The 15,648-nt window shown below is 36.4% G+C and overlaps 1 protein-coding gene across 2 annotated transcripts in view; it reads left to right on the top strand.

Moving 5' to 3' along the window:
- The first annotated feature begins 201 nt into the window (after positions 1–201).
- The window catches only part of LOC109609161 (homeobox protein homothorax), a 58,758-nt gene continuing 43,311 nt past the window's right edge, over positions 202–15,648 (top strand). Inside the window, exons 1-4 of one of the 2 annotated variants that reach the window (XM_049967693.1) lie at positions 202–508; positions 3,749–3,822; positions 6,338–6,561; positions 12,277–12,418. In XM_049967693.1, coding sequence (XP_049823650.1) covers positions 3,802–3,822; positions 6,338–6,561; positions 12,277–12,418 — 387 coding nt within the window. In that variant the 5' untranslated portion in view covers positions 202–508; positions 3,749–3,801. The remainder of the gene's footprint in view (positions 509–3,748; positions 3,823–6,337; positions 6,562–12,276; positions 12,419–15,648) is intronic. The other variant, XM_049967695.1, reaches the window with a different exon arrangement.

The raw sequence follows: 15,648 nt of genomic DNA on the forward strand, positions 1-15,648 counted from the left end.
AGACACGGACGGTTGGCGTCGCCGTAGCGATCGTTCGGCGGGAGAGCGTTTTTAGTGTGCGGCGGCGACAGAAGGGCGCGCGCGCGTAGCCCGTCGCAGTCAGCCATTGGCCGTGGGGCGGAGCCGTCGCCTGACAGATAATTCATCTGGACCCCACTCTGCCCCTTTAGTGGAAGTGATTGACAGTTGGCAGACGACTTCGGTACGCGCAACTTCTCCGCACGCGCTTCGGATCCCGGCTGCTGCTGCACGGCGCAACCGACACCAACGGCACACACGACAAAATACAATTCTACACCGAGCCCATGATCGCGGCACCGACGCTGGACCTTCTCCATCGACCAGCAGCACGTGGTTGAAACCTCTCCTAGTGTGACAGTGCAGTGAGGATAGTGTTCTCGGTTTTTTATTTTATTTGTTGTGAAAAATTCAGTGCGCGCCAAGTGACACGAACCAACCAACCAATTCATTTAGTTCGGGCAGGGTGCAGTACATGGCTCAGCCACGGGTACGGACACCATCTCCAACGACCACGTTTTTTCTCTCCAGAACGCGACACGTTTGGATCGTCCACCTTCACGGGCCACTCGTCTCGCTCACTGTAACTACGTCCCTTCTGATTGATGAACCACTTGTCACCATCAATCACTTGCCTAATGAATGGGCCCCGCACGTTCGGTACGACACACGCATCGCTCTCAGCTCTTTTCACCGACGGACGCCGGTACTCGTGAGCCCCAATTGGAAGCTTGCCGTTTCCCCGTCGCTTCTAACGTGAACGCGACCATCACGCGCCCCCTCAAAAACGCCGATTTAGTCGTCCTCGAACGCAGACTGTCCGCAGAATCTTCCATCACCTAAGTAGGCTTTGATTGATCATTTCTCATCATCAGCGGTGTTCAAACGTCGAAGAGCAATGAGTCAGCTCTTCCAGTGCACCGTCAGCTCTTCCCTTGTTGGAAGGAAAATCTAGACTTCGGATGGTACCGAAATTTTGCTTTGCTCCGTTTGTCCCTTGCCGTTTATATCTGAGGCACCAAAGTGCCAAATTTTAGACGCACCAACACCAATCGAGACACCCATTTATCGTCAGTATCTTGCATGCAAAGTTTTCATCAGCTTGTCATCCGTCGCCAAAAAACCTTTCCGTTTGGCGTCGAGTATTTCGAAGCTCCAGTCATTTATTTCATCAGTTCGTCAATGTTTCAAGCTTGTTTCGTTAATTTCGCCCTCACTTCGTCAGTATTTCCCTTCGGAGCCAAGCAGTCCCCAGTCCGTCGCCAACTGTCCATCATCCAGATGATGAACAAAGTTTGTTGGTCACAATTTTTAAGGTTTATGTGCCTTATTCAATGTGGATTTAGATTTTATCAATTCGCTTGTCTGGCGATTGGATTAGGTCGCCATTTAGTCTTCAGCGGGTTCCAGTTGTGCGTTCGAGGTTCGTCCGTCGTTGAGCGCGTACCTCTTAGAAATTCTTCGTAAATTACACATACATTTAAAGTATTTCCACGCGCCCTGCAGTCTACCTGTTCCTATAATTATAGGATATAAAAAGGCCAGCCATATTACTGTAAGCAATTTTAAAATAACGTACGAAGAGCGCGAGATTTATGGTCCAGAACGAGACCACACAATTATATTCCACTTTGAAAAATTGGTTTAATATTTTCGGAAAAAAACACGGACGCTACGTTAACGCCGTCCGCATACGTTGGCCCGGCGATTGGTTGGCCCGGCATAATAGACGTTTGATTATTCAATAGGCTCAATTAAAGACATCGGATCATCGGAAGATGTTCACGGGTGAAGTATTCCTGACGCGTAATTATAGTTTAGCACTATGCTTTCAACGAATACTTTTAATTTCTCTTAAAACCGATGAATAGGCATTTTACTCCCAAGTCAGATACCTTACCTGATTATACACTATAAAATGCCACTCAAAAAAAACCGAGTCACCGTGATTCTGGATTATCATTGTGGAATGCCACAAGGAATGCGTCTTCCGACGACGAAGAACCGGGCCGTGCAAGCGGAGCGGCTGCCCCAGTCGAGGTCACCTGAAAAATAAACTGGCGGGCAGTCTGCCGACGGAAGCTCATATTTCTAATTAAATTCACCCGGTATCAACTAAATTAATCGACGTGTGTAAGAGAAATTTTAATTACAATTAGACACCACTTTGTACCGCCATGCATATTCATACGTCTGGGCGACGCCGCGACGGTTTTCGCGACACGGAAAAACCGGCACGAAGGGAAAAGTCGCCGTCGGCAGTCGGCCGAAATCAAAAAACTTAAATCGCCAACCCCATAAAACTTTTAAGTGTGGCGGCGGTGGCAAATTGTTTAAGGGACATCTTCCCCGGAATAAAATAAAAAAAAAAAACCGATGCCTAAATAACTGCAGAAGGAAGACGGGAGAGACGAGAAAAAAAAAACTGGCCCCCATATAACACAGAACGTTATGCGCCGGCTGTTTAGTACTCATGAAATTTTATGACAACAGCCATTCCAACAAGTTCCTACTTTAAAAATCACTAAAAACACAACCTTAACAGCCAACGTACACGGGATTAGTTAGTTGCCTCTCGCATCTTTTTGGGACCCGTTCGAGAATTTTTTTTCTGCCTTTTTGTTTGCTGTAACTAGAGGCTAGTGCTGGCCGAATTTCATCTCATCATCATCCGTATCATCCGTTCGTTAGTTTTATCATCGTTTCATCCATTTGTTTTTATTTTATTTTTTTTTGTTTTCTTTGGTTACTTTGTGGTTCATGCGACCCATCCAAGTTCCGTCGCCAAAGTGTCTTCCACGGACGACGTTTAAGTATCGTTATCAATCTTATTATTATTATTCTATGATGGCAATAAGATTGTTTATGTCGCTTGCGGTACATTTTTTACTATTTAGTGATACGAAATCATGGAACTTGGACTTGGCGATCTCCAGGTCCAGGTATCATCCGACTTGTTGTTGTACGTCTTCCGTTAAGTGTCTTGGTGTTACCGAAATTTAATTTACGACACACTAAATATTAAAGAATTTGCTGTATTATCTTTATGGGTATTTCTAAGCCGTCGCTAGATAAGTTTACAGATGTTCTCCCGGTGGTTTATCCCGTGCCGTGTAAAAAATCAACTTCGGGGCAATAAAAAGTTGTGTCCCACCCCGTTTTACGACTCTTTAATAGAATGTCGAAGTCCTTCGAGAGAGGATAATCGACTATAAAACCGTTTTTCCACGTTGAGGTTGTACGTTTTCGTCCGAAAATAATAAAGAAAACAAAAATAAACACGATTTATCACGGTGGAATTTAAACTAATCTCGAGTCGCTACTTAACTTACTAATTGTGGCGTTGCCAATAGTTGTCCTAGTATCTTATCTATTTTCCGAATTAATATCCCGTAAAAAAACGATAAAAACACCGGGGACAACGTCAGAAGGAAACGATTGAATCCTCGACGGTCGGCCGGGAGACCCGGTGCCGTCGCAAAGAGCACCAACCGCGCGCACAAACCCGAAACGTCTCCTCCTCGACGGTTTCGCCAAAAATTCATCATCGTTCATTGAGAGAGATTCAAGTGCCAGTGGGACCGGACGAGTGAAGTGCTATTTTCTCTATGCGTGGAAACGACGTGTCGCATTCTGAAGGGACGGGACCGGTCGATTTTCCTTGTTTTGTTTTTGTTTGTTTGTTTTGAAAACGATGCTTCAAATCATTTATTGCGAAATCATTTTTTAGGTGTAACATAAAGTAAAATAAGGCCGAATTTTTGTGTGAACAATTTTGCCAACATGGACGTGCTTCAGAAAAATGTAAATATGATTATTTATTTTTAATCTATCTGTTTTATTTTATTATATATTTATATATTGTTGTAGAAATTTTGTAGAATTGGTTCCTTTTTTATTTTTTTGGATTGATTGTTGTTTGTTAACAGTACGGTTGAAAGCTCGACACTTAATTATTAATTTAATTTAATTTAATATGAATCGGTGAACTGTTCCCAGGTGTTGGTGGATCACCTGTGTTTAAAACACAGGAGAATATGACGTGCATATAAATTAAATCAGTTGACCAAAAAAAGACAGAAATTTAGATCATTGTGAATTATAGTATAAACAATTTTGTGGCATTATATTTAACAATGAAAACATCGATAAAATTAACGATAAACGTTTGGCTAATTTAGTTCAAAAGATACTATATTTTTCCGTTGCGTTAAAAATGAGCTTTGCATTTTGACTGATTAAATGTCGGCAACGCTATCACAAATCAAGTAACTGCGTAATTAATATCATAAAAATAATTAATATTATTATAAACTTGAATGCTCGTTATTAAATTCTGTCAGAATGTTTATAAAATAATAAGCAATAATTTATAGCGTCTTTATGAAATTAAATGTCGATATGAGCTTTGCAATATTGAATTAAATATTAAATAGTTATTAATTTTGCACATCAAATAAAAATTAATTTTCTATTTTTGTGCGGGCAGATTTGATAAAATTTAAAAATAGTACCAATACCAAATTTGAATGTTGTATCTTGTACATTAAAATGTAAAACGTTCGACGATTCCATTTTTATTCGCATAAAATGCAAATCGACCATCGACAAAAAAAAAACAATTTATATAAAATTACATTTAATAATAATATCCCACTTGTAAATAATAAAAACGGTCGTGCACATCGACATTACAACAAAAGGAGTTATATATAGAAACGGGCGTAATCGTAATTTATTTAAAAAAAAAATAAATACGGCAAAATTTGCATATACATATTAATTACCGTGAATTTTTATGAATCGTAAGTAAAAATTTTAATTAAATTCAACGATGTAGACGGGCCATAGCCCGTAGTCGGTTCCAAGACAGAACCGGAATAAATATCTGATCATTTGCATAAATATTTCATTTGTTTTTAAAACCAGGATGCTTTCAAAAATTGAAAATACATTTTCGAATTCCTTTAATCTCGGCATTCGGTTATCGTTGGTCGACAATCTTCGAAATACTTTCGAGTTACGAAAAAAAAAAAAAATTAAACTGATTTTTCGGCGATTTTAGCGACAAATGTGATTGTTTTAACTGTACAATAATAAACTATCGGTCAATTTATTCGTTATTTTATGTCTCTAGTTCGTGTGTTGCTTTTATTTTACTATAGCATATGAATAATTTATTTTATTGTTCATAAACTATTTTACGTTGCTATAAAACTAAATCAATTATACGGACAAATATACAATTGCAAATTAGCTTTACAGTCAATAATAATTTGATAACGTGAAATTAATAACGATATAAAACCCCGTTTAATCTTAATTATTTTATTCCCGTCCGGTGATTTGATTGTTGAACGTAATTGAGGGGTCTACGATTTAAATAATGCACCAACACCACAACGCTGCTCCGTCGTCTGTCCCATCAGGAATTTATAAAATGTTAAAAACAATACGAGAAAACAATTTAATTGCAAAAATAATTGCTTGAAGCACTGGATTAAGACATTTGCCATTTCCTGAAGATTTTTTTTATAATTATAAAATTTTTATCACTTTCATAAAGTCCACTCTGCACATTCCATTTTTGCGATTGCAATATAAAATTTAAATAGGAAATCGAAACAATTGTAAAAATTGCAATAAAAATTTTTAATGAAAATTTCAGTTGACTTAATCAATGTAACAGTTACATTTATTACAGGCAAGAATTTATAATATTCGTATAAGTGTTTTTCTTTATGTGGCAAAGCCAACCGTTACGGTATTATGTAATTATTTGTTATTAGAATATTATTGTACAATTTATGTTCGAGCCGTACTTAATTAAAATCATTCTTTCGAAGCCATTAACATTTTATTTTTAATAAATTTAAATGTTAATTATTATTTTTTGTGCACACATCGAAAGGAACAAAACTGATCAGTCCGCCAAGACAGGTTTTATTGTTTGTCGAATATTGTGACACCATAAGTGTCTAATTACGTTTATTAAACAACAATCGTTGAACGTTGAAAACATTGACAATATTTTGGCATGTGTTCTCCCGACTAATAATTACCCCGTGTCCGTGCATGCTGGACAAAAAGAAGTCGGATCGACGATTTACTAACGAATCAAGCCACTTATGCGTGCATGTGATGTAATTTTTTTTGGTGGGGAACCACCGGACGCGTCCAAGTCCCATCTTCGATTGTTCGCACTGCATCCACTCTCTTGTTTCGCATTAATTCCATCTTTTGTTTCCCCTGAATCATCATCACGCCAACCCGGCCACCGATTATAACTCAACTTGACTTTTCGACCCGCTTGTTACAGTACGACGATGGTATCCACAGTGGATATATGGACGGCGGTGCCACAGGGGGTCTGTACGAACCGCATGTGGCCCACAGACAAGGCCTCCAAGGCCTCCATCATTCCCCACACTTGAACCATGCGATGCATCCGTACCATCCAAATCATGTCAATGCAACGGCGAACCATGTCATGGGTGGCGCTGTACCAGATGTCGGGAAGAGAGATAAAGACGCCATTTATGGGTAAGTCCGAAAATTGTCATAAAATTAGTTGTGTGTGGAAAGGCTCGGGATTAATTAAAATAAATCGTTTCGGTTTTTCTTGCTGAGCCACATGATGTGTCGTGACGTTTCCAGTCCAGCGTTCGAACGTCGAATGATGATATCATCGAAAATAATAACAGCAAAAGGCTCATTTACATATTACAACTCATTAATTGAAATTTTTCCTTTCGGGCTCGGTCTTTATTATTATTAATTTGAAATGCTCCGGCCGCGATACTAAAAACTAATCAAATACGCATAACACTTTCACACTTGCGAGCTTTTATCTACGCGTCTGGGCTGTAAAAAAGTCGTAAAACCCGAAAATCTGAATTAAATAGAAAAATTATCGCGCATTTCAGGTTTACTACGGGTTCCTACTACGAATTTATCCGAGCGTGTCAAATATTTAACACATAAAACACGCCTGTATCTCGAACGAATTTAAATAAACGACAGTCAAAACATTTCGGACCTAGGTCATGCCGTTGGGGGACACGTTAGAAATGTGGATTTTTTTTTCATTGGGACCGCATTTCTAATTAACCGAACCAGGAAAAAAAAAAAAATAATAAAATAAAATAAAAACAGATTAAGACCCAGGCCTGTCGGAGACGCGCGTGTATCTGGAGCGAGAGCTAAGCCCCAGCAGCTGACGATGCCCGTTTATTTTTATGGGTCGTTTAAATGGTATTTAAGTGGGTAAACTCGGTATACACTACGTAGATGAGATAAACATGTACGCGCCAAGCAATTACCGACACCTTTAAATAAACAGTTCTTGTCGTCCAGAGCCGGGCAAATATTGGACTTGGCTTACCGGGTTCAGGGAGCCTTGTTTACATCCCCCTTGTGTGTACACACACACACATGTACGGGCGCGAAGAAGAGCAACATTTACGTCCGAACGTGCACGGCGATAATCTCGTGGACCGGGCCTTAAAACGTTATGGCCGATAAATCGGCCCGGTGCGGCGGAGGACCGATTTTCTTGGACGGCCTAATAACGGTTACGCTCGACGGGCCAAGCCCACGAGAAAAAACGCGGCAATTTGGGCGCAATTTTACTAGACGCGGCGTCCGCCGGAGCGGTCATTTTGAATTGCTAACGTTTTAATTAATCGTGTCAGCGGTGAAAATAATTTCACCACCCACTAGAGCGACGGTTTCGTGCGGATTCTCGAACGCCGAAACTCGACAGACGGATTGCATAATTCCCGTCTTAACCTTAACTTTTATCACATCGAAAGAGGTCAATAATCACATTAGGAATATTAATTAGCCAAATATCAGCGAGACAAGGAAAACTAATCGGACGTCAAAAGGTGTTATTTTCGTTTGAATTCCTAGAAATAATGCTTAAGTGGCTCATATTTCAAAACGGCGTTTTTTTTTTGGTTCCTTCTAAAGTCTGGGTTCTCTAATAGTTGGAAAAGTATAGACGGGGGATTTGCATATCTATTCAGATTATTATGCAAATGCCGTCGTCGAATCAATAATTGTGATTTTGCTATAAATAAACTGGATTTCGAGATTCTACAACTTTATTATTTGCCCATTCTTCGGCCCAACTCGAGGACGGTTCCTCGTCATCCATATTCGCCGATGTTTTTTTGCCATGCAGATCGATCTTAATGAGGTGCTTGGATAGGAGGAGGCAAAAAAACGTCTAACGTGATACAAGAAATTATGGTATAATTTAGAAGTACATTTTATTCAGGCCAAGCGCCGAGAAAGGTACACAAGAAGCGGTTTACCGTCGGCAAAGCGCTACCTCGACCGCATATGCTTATCACGTACTTATTAAAAGCGTTTACTCAATCACTCTTATTAAAATAATAGGTATCAAACGCGGGCTAATTGAGAATTCACAATTAAATATGGTCTTTACAGCGCATCCTTCGTATGGAATTGCGGCGGCCATATCTTATTAAGATGTTAGTTGATGGCCAGATCAGCTTTTTCCACTTTTTTTAATTACAATCAATTTTCTTACAAGGAGCCGCACAGATATGTAACCAGTCCAATTTAAATGAAATGTTATTTAATGTATGTATACATGCATAATGTGGGTATTTTATATATAAATTTTTTTTTGTTTGGAGCAGATAAGCCTGCCTTCAAAGCAATAGGTAGCTGAAGGATTTAATTCATAAATTACGAGATTTCCTATGTATTTACAATGTTGTAAAGTGTGATAAGTTAATATTGTAAAATAACACAATGCCACGGATATTGATATACGATCTCGTATTTACTCTCGATGTTACGATTGTTTAGATAAATACAGGCAAAAAAAATCTCGATGTTTTAACAAACCAAACACACGAATCGAACGGTTCGAACGATCCAAAGGCCGGAGCAAAAGACGTGCCGTTTTCGGGTGGTACGTCCATCCATTGTTGAATGCAAATCAATTTAATTGTGTACAAAAATCCGTCCTTGGCCTTTTATAGGAAGATCATCTAGCCAATTTTTTCCAGCGTGCCGTTTTTAGGTATCAACTCGACGAGATAATGTTCAATCATGTGACTGCTATAAATTCCGTACACACTGGCAATTGTTTGATTTTTATAATTCGTGACAATATGATAGGAAAAATATCGGACTGTTGCTTACGTTGGGCGTTCAATAAACGGCGGAGGTTTTTTTTTATTTTTCATTTGAACAGTGGGAAAAATTGCATTTTTAACGGTACGGAGCCAGTTTAGCCGTGTGTGATTGAATATGTTACATAAAACAGTATTTGCCATTCATATTAATGAACTACAAAGCCCTGTTTGACACTTCGTAGTTGGACAGCATCTAGTTACTTATACATTATACATGTTATCCTATAAATTCATCTTTTTTATGATAAAGATGCTGTAATGGCACTAACTGTACAGGGCTACGTGACACATTTTGACCCCTTACATTTATTTTACAAGAAAAACTAATTTTAGTAGACATTTGTTCTAATAAAACTACAATTTTTTTATATAATGAAATAAATAATAGGAGTCTGTTTTTAGCATTTTTTTAGATTTATTATTTAACTGTATTTTTATAATAAAATAAATAATAGGATTTTTTTCTCTTATTATAACCACATAATATTACATATATAATTTTTTATTTTATTATTTATTTATATAATTTTTTAACAAAAAAAATTTATTTTTTATTTCAAAAATAAAATTGAGAGGGCAGGGGACCTTTTTTCTTTAATTAGAACAATATAATTTTACATATATTTATTTTTAACAATTTTTGAAATTTTTTATTTAAAACTTTTTGTGTATTTTTATAATAAAATAAATAGTAGGAGGCTGGGGAACTGTTTTCTCTTGTTAAAATATTTTATAAAATTACATATATATTATATATAATATATTTTTATTTTATTATTTATTTTTATAATTTTTTCAAAATTAAATTGGGGGGCAGGAGAGCTTCCTTCTTTAATTAAAACTTTTTTCTGTATTTATATAATAAAATAAATATAATATAAAAATATAAATAATATTTTTAAAAATTATTTTATTTTTTTATACCTCTTATAAAAATATAAGTAATATGGGGATCAGGGGAGCTTTTTCTTCAATTATAACTTTAGAATATTACGTATTTCTATTTTTAACAATTTTTAAGACATTTTATTTATTTATTTGTATGTCTTTTAATAATATAAATAATAAGGGGGTTAGAGAACCTTTTTTTCTTGATTGTAACTATACAATATTAATTATATCTATTTTTCACAATTTTTGAGACTTCCTGCTAATTTTTTATATTTTATAATAACATAAATAATAGAAGGGGGGCAGGCAATCCTCTTTCCAGATTTATAACCACATATATCTATTTTTCACAATTTTTGTAATATTTTATTTAATCTTTTATAACAAAATAAATAGCAGGGGGTCAGGGGGCCACTTTTCTCTGATTATAACTTTATAACATTAGTTATACACAGAGTTTTTGAGATTTTTTCTTGAATTTTTTTCCTGTTAGTCTTACATAAACAAATAATATAAGGGTCAAAATACAACAAATAGTAATCAAGAACTCACACGTGCTTTTGTTATTATTATTCGATTGTTTACGAAATTCAGTGCACAGTTCTGAAAGCCGGGGTCAGTTGATTTCTGTGTCACAGGTTGTCCCCACGGTGCCCGTGTAATTCGTTGGTAATTGAACGGCACAAGAACGCCATGAAATAAATCAAAACAGGAGAATATAAAACATTTACGATGTTGTATCAGACATTACTGTATGAATGGTGTCTATCAAATAGCGCATAGCCTAGCCACATTCATAAATGTACCGATTTATTTATGGCGTGCCATCCTCAGATAATTTACGGGTCAAAGGATCGAGATAGCTGTGGCCACACTTGCTTGCTTGTTTTCATACCACGGTCTGCGATGTGTGCGCTCCGTGCTCCACACACACACACACACACACACACACATCCACACACACAACACACACACAGTCGTTCCGAATGCAGATGGTCAAGAGTTGATCTTGAAAAAAAAAACGGAACAGTTCAAAGTTCACCTCGCTCAGATGTGGATGCAAAACAAATGGCCGGAGCGTCGGCGGCGCATATTTTCGCTTTCTCGCAATTTTATAAAAGAAACGGGTACTGCACCCCGGCTGTACCACCCGTCCACACGAGAAAACAAACGTGCAAAGCGAGAAAAAAAAAATCACCCATTCAATTACCTTGACGCAATAAAAAACTATCCGATAATAATTTAAGTTGTAAAATGTAAATGGCCTGTTAAAAATTTACATCTTTAATTGCCCGATTGAGATACCGCACCGAAAACAGCGAAAAAAAAAAAAAATTGGAAATAAAAATAAATAAAAAACAAATCGACACCGAAAAATTTAAATATCGCACTCATAATTTATTTGAAGCGTAGTGAAACATACACAACCAATAAATTAGATAAGTTTAATAAAATATGAATGGAGGCAAATAATATATGGCACTGTTAATCGTGGCGTTTCAAAATAAAAAATTATTTACAAATTGTCGAAAAGTAAAAGTACCTTTCATATATCACACGTTGGGCCCGTCACAAAAGGGATTTATCGGTCTGCTAAAAAAATGGAAAAAAAAAATAATACAACAATGGGTCGGTCAGCCTGTTTACAATTTAATTAAATATAAGTATTATCTTAATTGTTCCTTTTTTTTACGCGACCGTCTTGGACCGATTGATTTTTTTAATTCATTGATAAGTTGATTCTATTTACACACACACACCACGACGTATCTTCATCATTATTATTTATTACATCAAGAAAAATAAATGTTAAGGGTCAAATGCATAGACTTCACATGTTTGACAAACAACGTTCTTTTATAAATTATTGCGTATTTTGATCATGCGGCCGAATCTTGAATTCACATTAAAAATAAATAATTTGTTTTAAACAATTACAACCACGATACTACTGGATAAATATAATAAATTATTATGTACGTTATGTAAACGTGCCATTTGCCTGTTGAATAAAATGGTTAATATATCAAGTTGTAAATATCAATACATTAACACCAAATTGTTCTGATAAGGTGTTGACTGAACACACTATTAAGTCATATTGACATCACTCGTCACCGATTTCTGAGCCAAATCGCTGCCCTCTCATAAAAATACCATGTACAATAATTTTTGTTTTTTTGTATTACAGACACCCTTTGTTTCCCTTGCTGGCACTGATTTTCGAAAAATGTGAACTGGCAACTTGTACACCAAGAGAGCCGGGCGTTGCTGGCGGTGACGTTTGTTCATCCGAATCCTTCAACGAAGACATCGCGGTGTTTTCGAAACAGGTAAGTTTATTATTAACAATTACACATGTACCGAAATTATTAGGTCTATAATATTGTATTTACGGTTGATATCCCGACTTATCGGCTTGATTACCTTATCGTATTCAATAAACATAAAAACTCATGTAAAATATCAACGAAATACTTGAAATTATGATAACGGAAAACACATTGTTGTTGAATTTATGTCGAGAGGACTAGTTAAATTTTATTTGCATACAAGCTGGTAACATATTGTCAGGAAAAAATTGAATTTGTTTGAACAAGCACTACACGAGCACTTCCACAACACACACACATACACGAAAAAAAAAAAATGCTAGATTACAATTTAACCGTGTTTTGAGCATATCAACTGTTACAAAAAGTGAACAACACCATGTGTAGTAGATCTTCCGGAACAAATCAAATTCAAATTTTATTCAGCCATTAAAATTCAACGTTTGCTTTCTTCGAGTGTCCGGTATATATATTTTCTGGTTAAATCTGAGGTGATTCCAGTTCTTGCATTGCCTCCTTGCAACTACGTACCGAGTCGACGATATCAAACACTTTGTATTCCGTATATATCTTCGAGTATGTTGAGGATCAATCACTTTGTATTCCTGATACATCGAAATTTATACAGTAATATTCATTTAAAGCAATGCTACTATAAAAATAGTAAATTTCATTTTAATATTCTACTGCATAAGTGCATGGAATAATATTTAACATTCATAAAAGTACTCCAGGAATATTTATTCATTCAGAATGTAATCGGATTTTCTTTTAAAACACTACTTTGAGTCCGTCTATATGTAAAATGTGTTAAACTCATTGTTTTCGTGCCGGCCATCAAACAAGTTTGGAATACGGTTCGGCAACGAACGGAAAATTATTTACGGAATCTCGTCGTGTCTGCACCGCATTTAATTCGACACGAAAAAAAAATAAAAATAAAAATAAAAAGAAGTCATTCACGAGGGCGACGCGTCCGAAAATTTCTAGACAACACCGATGACATTGTGCCGAGAGGGGTGGGACCCGCGTTTGAAAAACCCCATTGTAACCGGAAACTGTTCCCCCCATAGAGAGATCTCTTTAACAGCTGAACGTGTAAATTTGCCTAAAGTTTATTTATGTATTCCTCCATTATGAATCGGGTGGTAAATCGTTCATTCAAATTCATGGTCCCCGATTCACCGTCCATGCTGCACATGGACTAGGTGAACGGTACAAGGGTGCCGCTAATTATAAAGTCAAAAACTCATCGGGGTCGGGACCGCAAAATTTTCTATCTGCGAATCGTAAAAGGAACATCAAGAGGTCTTGGAACGGCACGACCGCGAAAACGGCCCTTTAATGGTTATGTTGCCGTCTTGGAACACGGTTAGCAGGGGATGGAAGTGATTCACTGGATAATGCGGCCGTTATTGTTTATCATTCGGGTCGTTTGTTTTGCAAAAATTGCACCGGGCCCGTCTCGCGAGTACGACAAAGGGTGGAAAATTTTCCTAATGCTCTCAACACGCCTCTGAAATTTCGATAAGTGGGTGCGATAGTGGAATGGCAGGTACCTTCATTAGATAATGGCCACTATTTAGATCTTTGCTACTGATATATTAATAAAAAAACACTCGAGTACGTTACGATATTCTATTGCTTTTAATTTGCTTTCGACATTAGGCTTTATTGCCTCCACGTTTTATCGGGAACGGTGCATTTTCGACCTGAGAAATTATATATGCGGGTATTATCTTCATAATCAAATCGAAGATGTTTAATGTCTACGTTTTTTATCACGGCCTCACTAACTAATTACAATTCTATAATTCTTTCGTTTAATGTTGTCGTTTGAATGTTATACAATTATTGCTGGATTTAATAAAGTAGTCACGTCCTGTACATCAATTGTTTCAAAAAATCACTGGTGATTTAATGTAATTTCTTTATTTTTATTCAAATATTATACCATTATTATTACTTAACATTTTCATAATTGGGATTAATGGGTGAAGAGCTCACGTGTTGTCCATCAATTGTTATAGAATGTTAAAAACTCTCAAGTGATCTTCAAATGTTAAGGTTAAACGGCAATAATAAATAAAACGGTAATCTAGTGGCCACGTCACAATCTTCATTCCGATCACATTCATCCCATTACACCTTCTTAATGTTATTAACTATAAATTATAAATCAATAAAATTAAAAATACGGAATAATTAATATTCAAGCAAACATATAAAGCGCCAGCTAAATATAAATAAATATAATGTTTATCTTAATGGCGATTTTAACAGCTTTTTTATAGCGTTTACGTTAAGAACTTACGGTCTAAATTAGCGACCACCGGTGGAAGCATTTTTTAAGTTTTATGTCCGAATCATAAAATAAAATCATATATTTTTTAATTGCATTTCTGATACAATGTAACGCTGAAGGAGGAAAAAAAAAGGCAAGTCAACAGTCAGAAAAACGAATAGAGCAAACAATAAAACAAGTTGTAAATTTGTTCGACTGGACAGGATTCATCAAAAAACGTGACAGCAGGTAATGAAAAGTCAGTAACTTTTACCTGTCGAAAATTCAGGGGGGATTTCTTTGTAACTGTAAAATTCTTCTTTTGAAATATTTGGACGGGTGTCCGTAACAGTGTAGGGCAGGTATGATTTACTGCCATCGGGCCCTAAATGATAAATCTACGAAACCGACAATTTCGACTTAAATATAGACATTAGATGCCTCGTAATATGCATTTTTAACAAGACACTTAATATTTTATACCTACCATATTATTTCGGCGTTTTACTACGTTTTACTATAATCGTCGTTGGACGTTGTTGCAATTAAATTGTTTAGCCCAATAAAATGCCATCAATAATCGAATAAAAATGTGACGCAAAGCACTTCTTTTATCTGGACGTATTTCGTTTTGGTACAATTTGTACGGCGAGAAATCGTAAACTAAAATTTGACCGTTAAAAATAATAATAAGAAAAAACTTTTGTCGGACACATGGTAAGCATTTGGCATCGAAAATAAAATATAAATTTCACGAGGGGCCCGTATATATATGTATATTAAAATGAGGCACATCCAAGAGAAACATTCAACACGAAATCGTTTGTGTTGTTTGTTGTATAATTTTTTTTTTTTCGGTGGAGAGACTCCCATTTTAATGCGTGTCGGCCATCAAGCTTTAATTGCGTTGACTCCGTGCCAAAATTTTGAACGCAAGTTTAAAACA

Source organism: Aethina tumida, chromosome 1 (genome assembly GCF_024364675.1).
Source record: "Aethina tumida isolate Nest 87 chromosome 1, icAetTumi1.1, whole genome shotgun sequence".
Taxonomy (NCBI): domain Eukaryota; kingdom Metazoa; phylum Arthropoda; class Insecta; order Coleoptera; family Nitidulidae; genus Aethina; species Aethina tumida.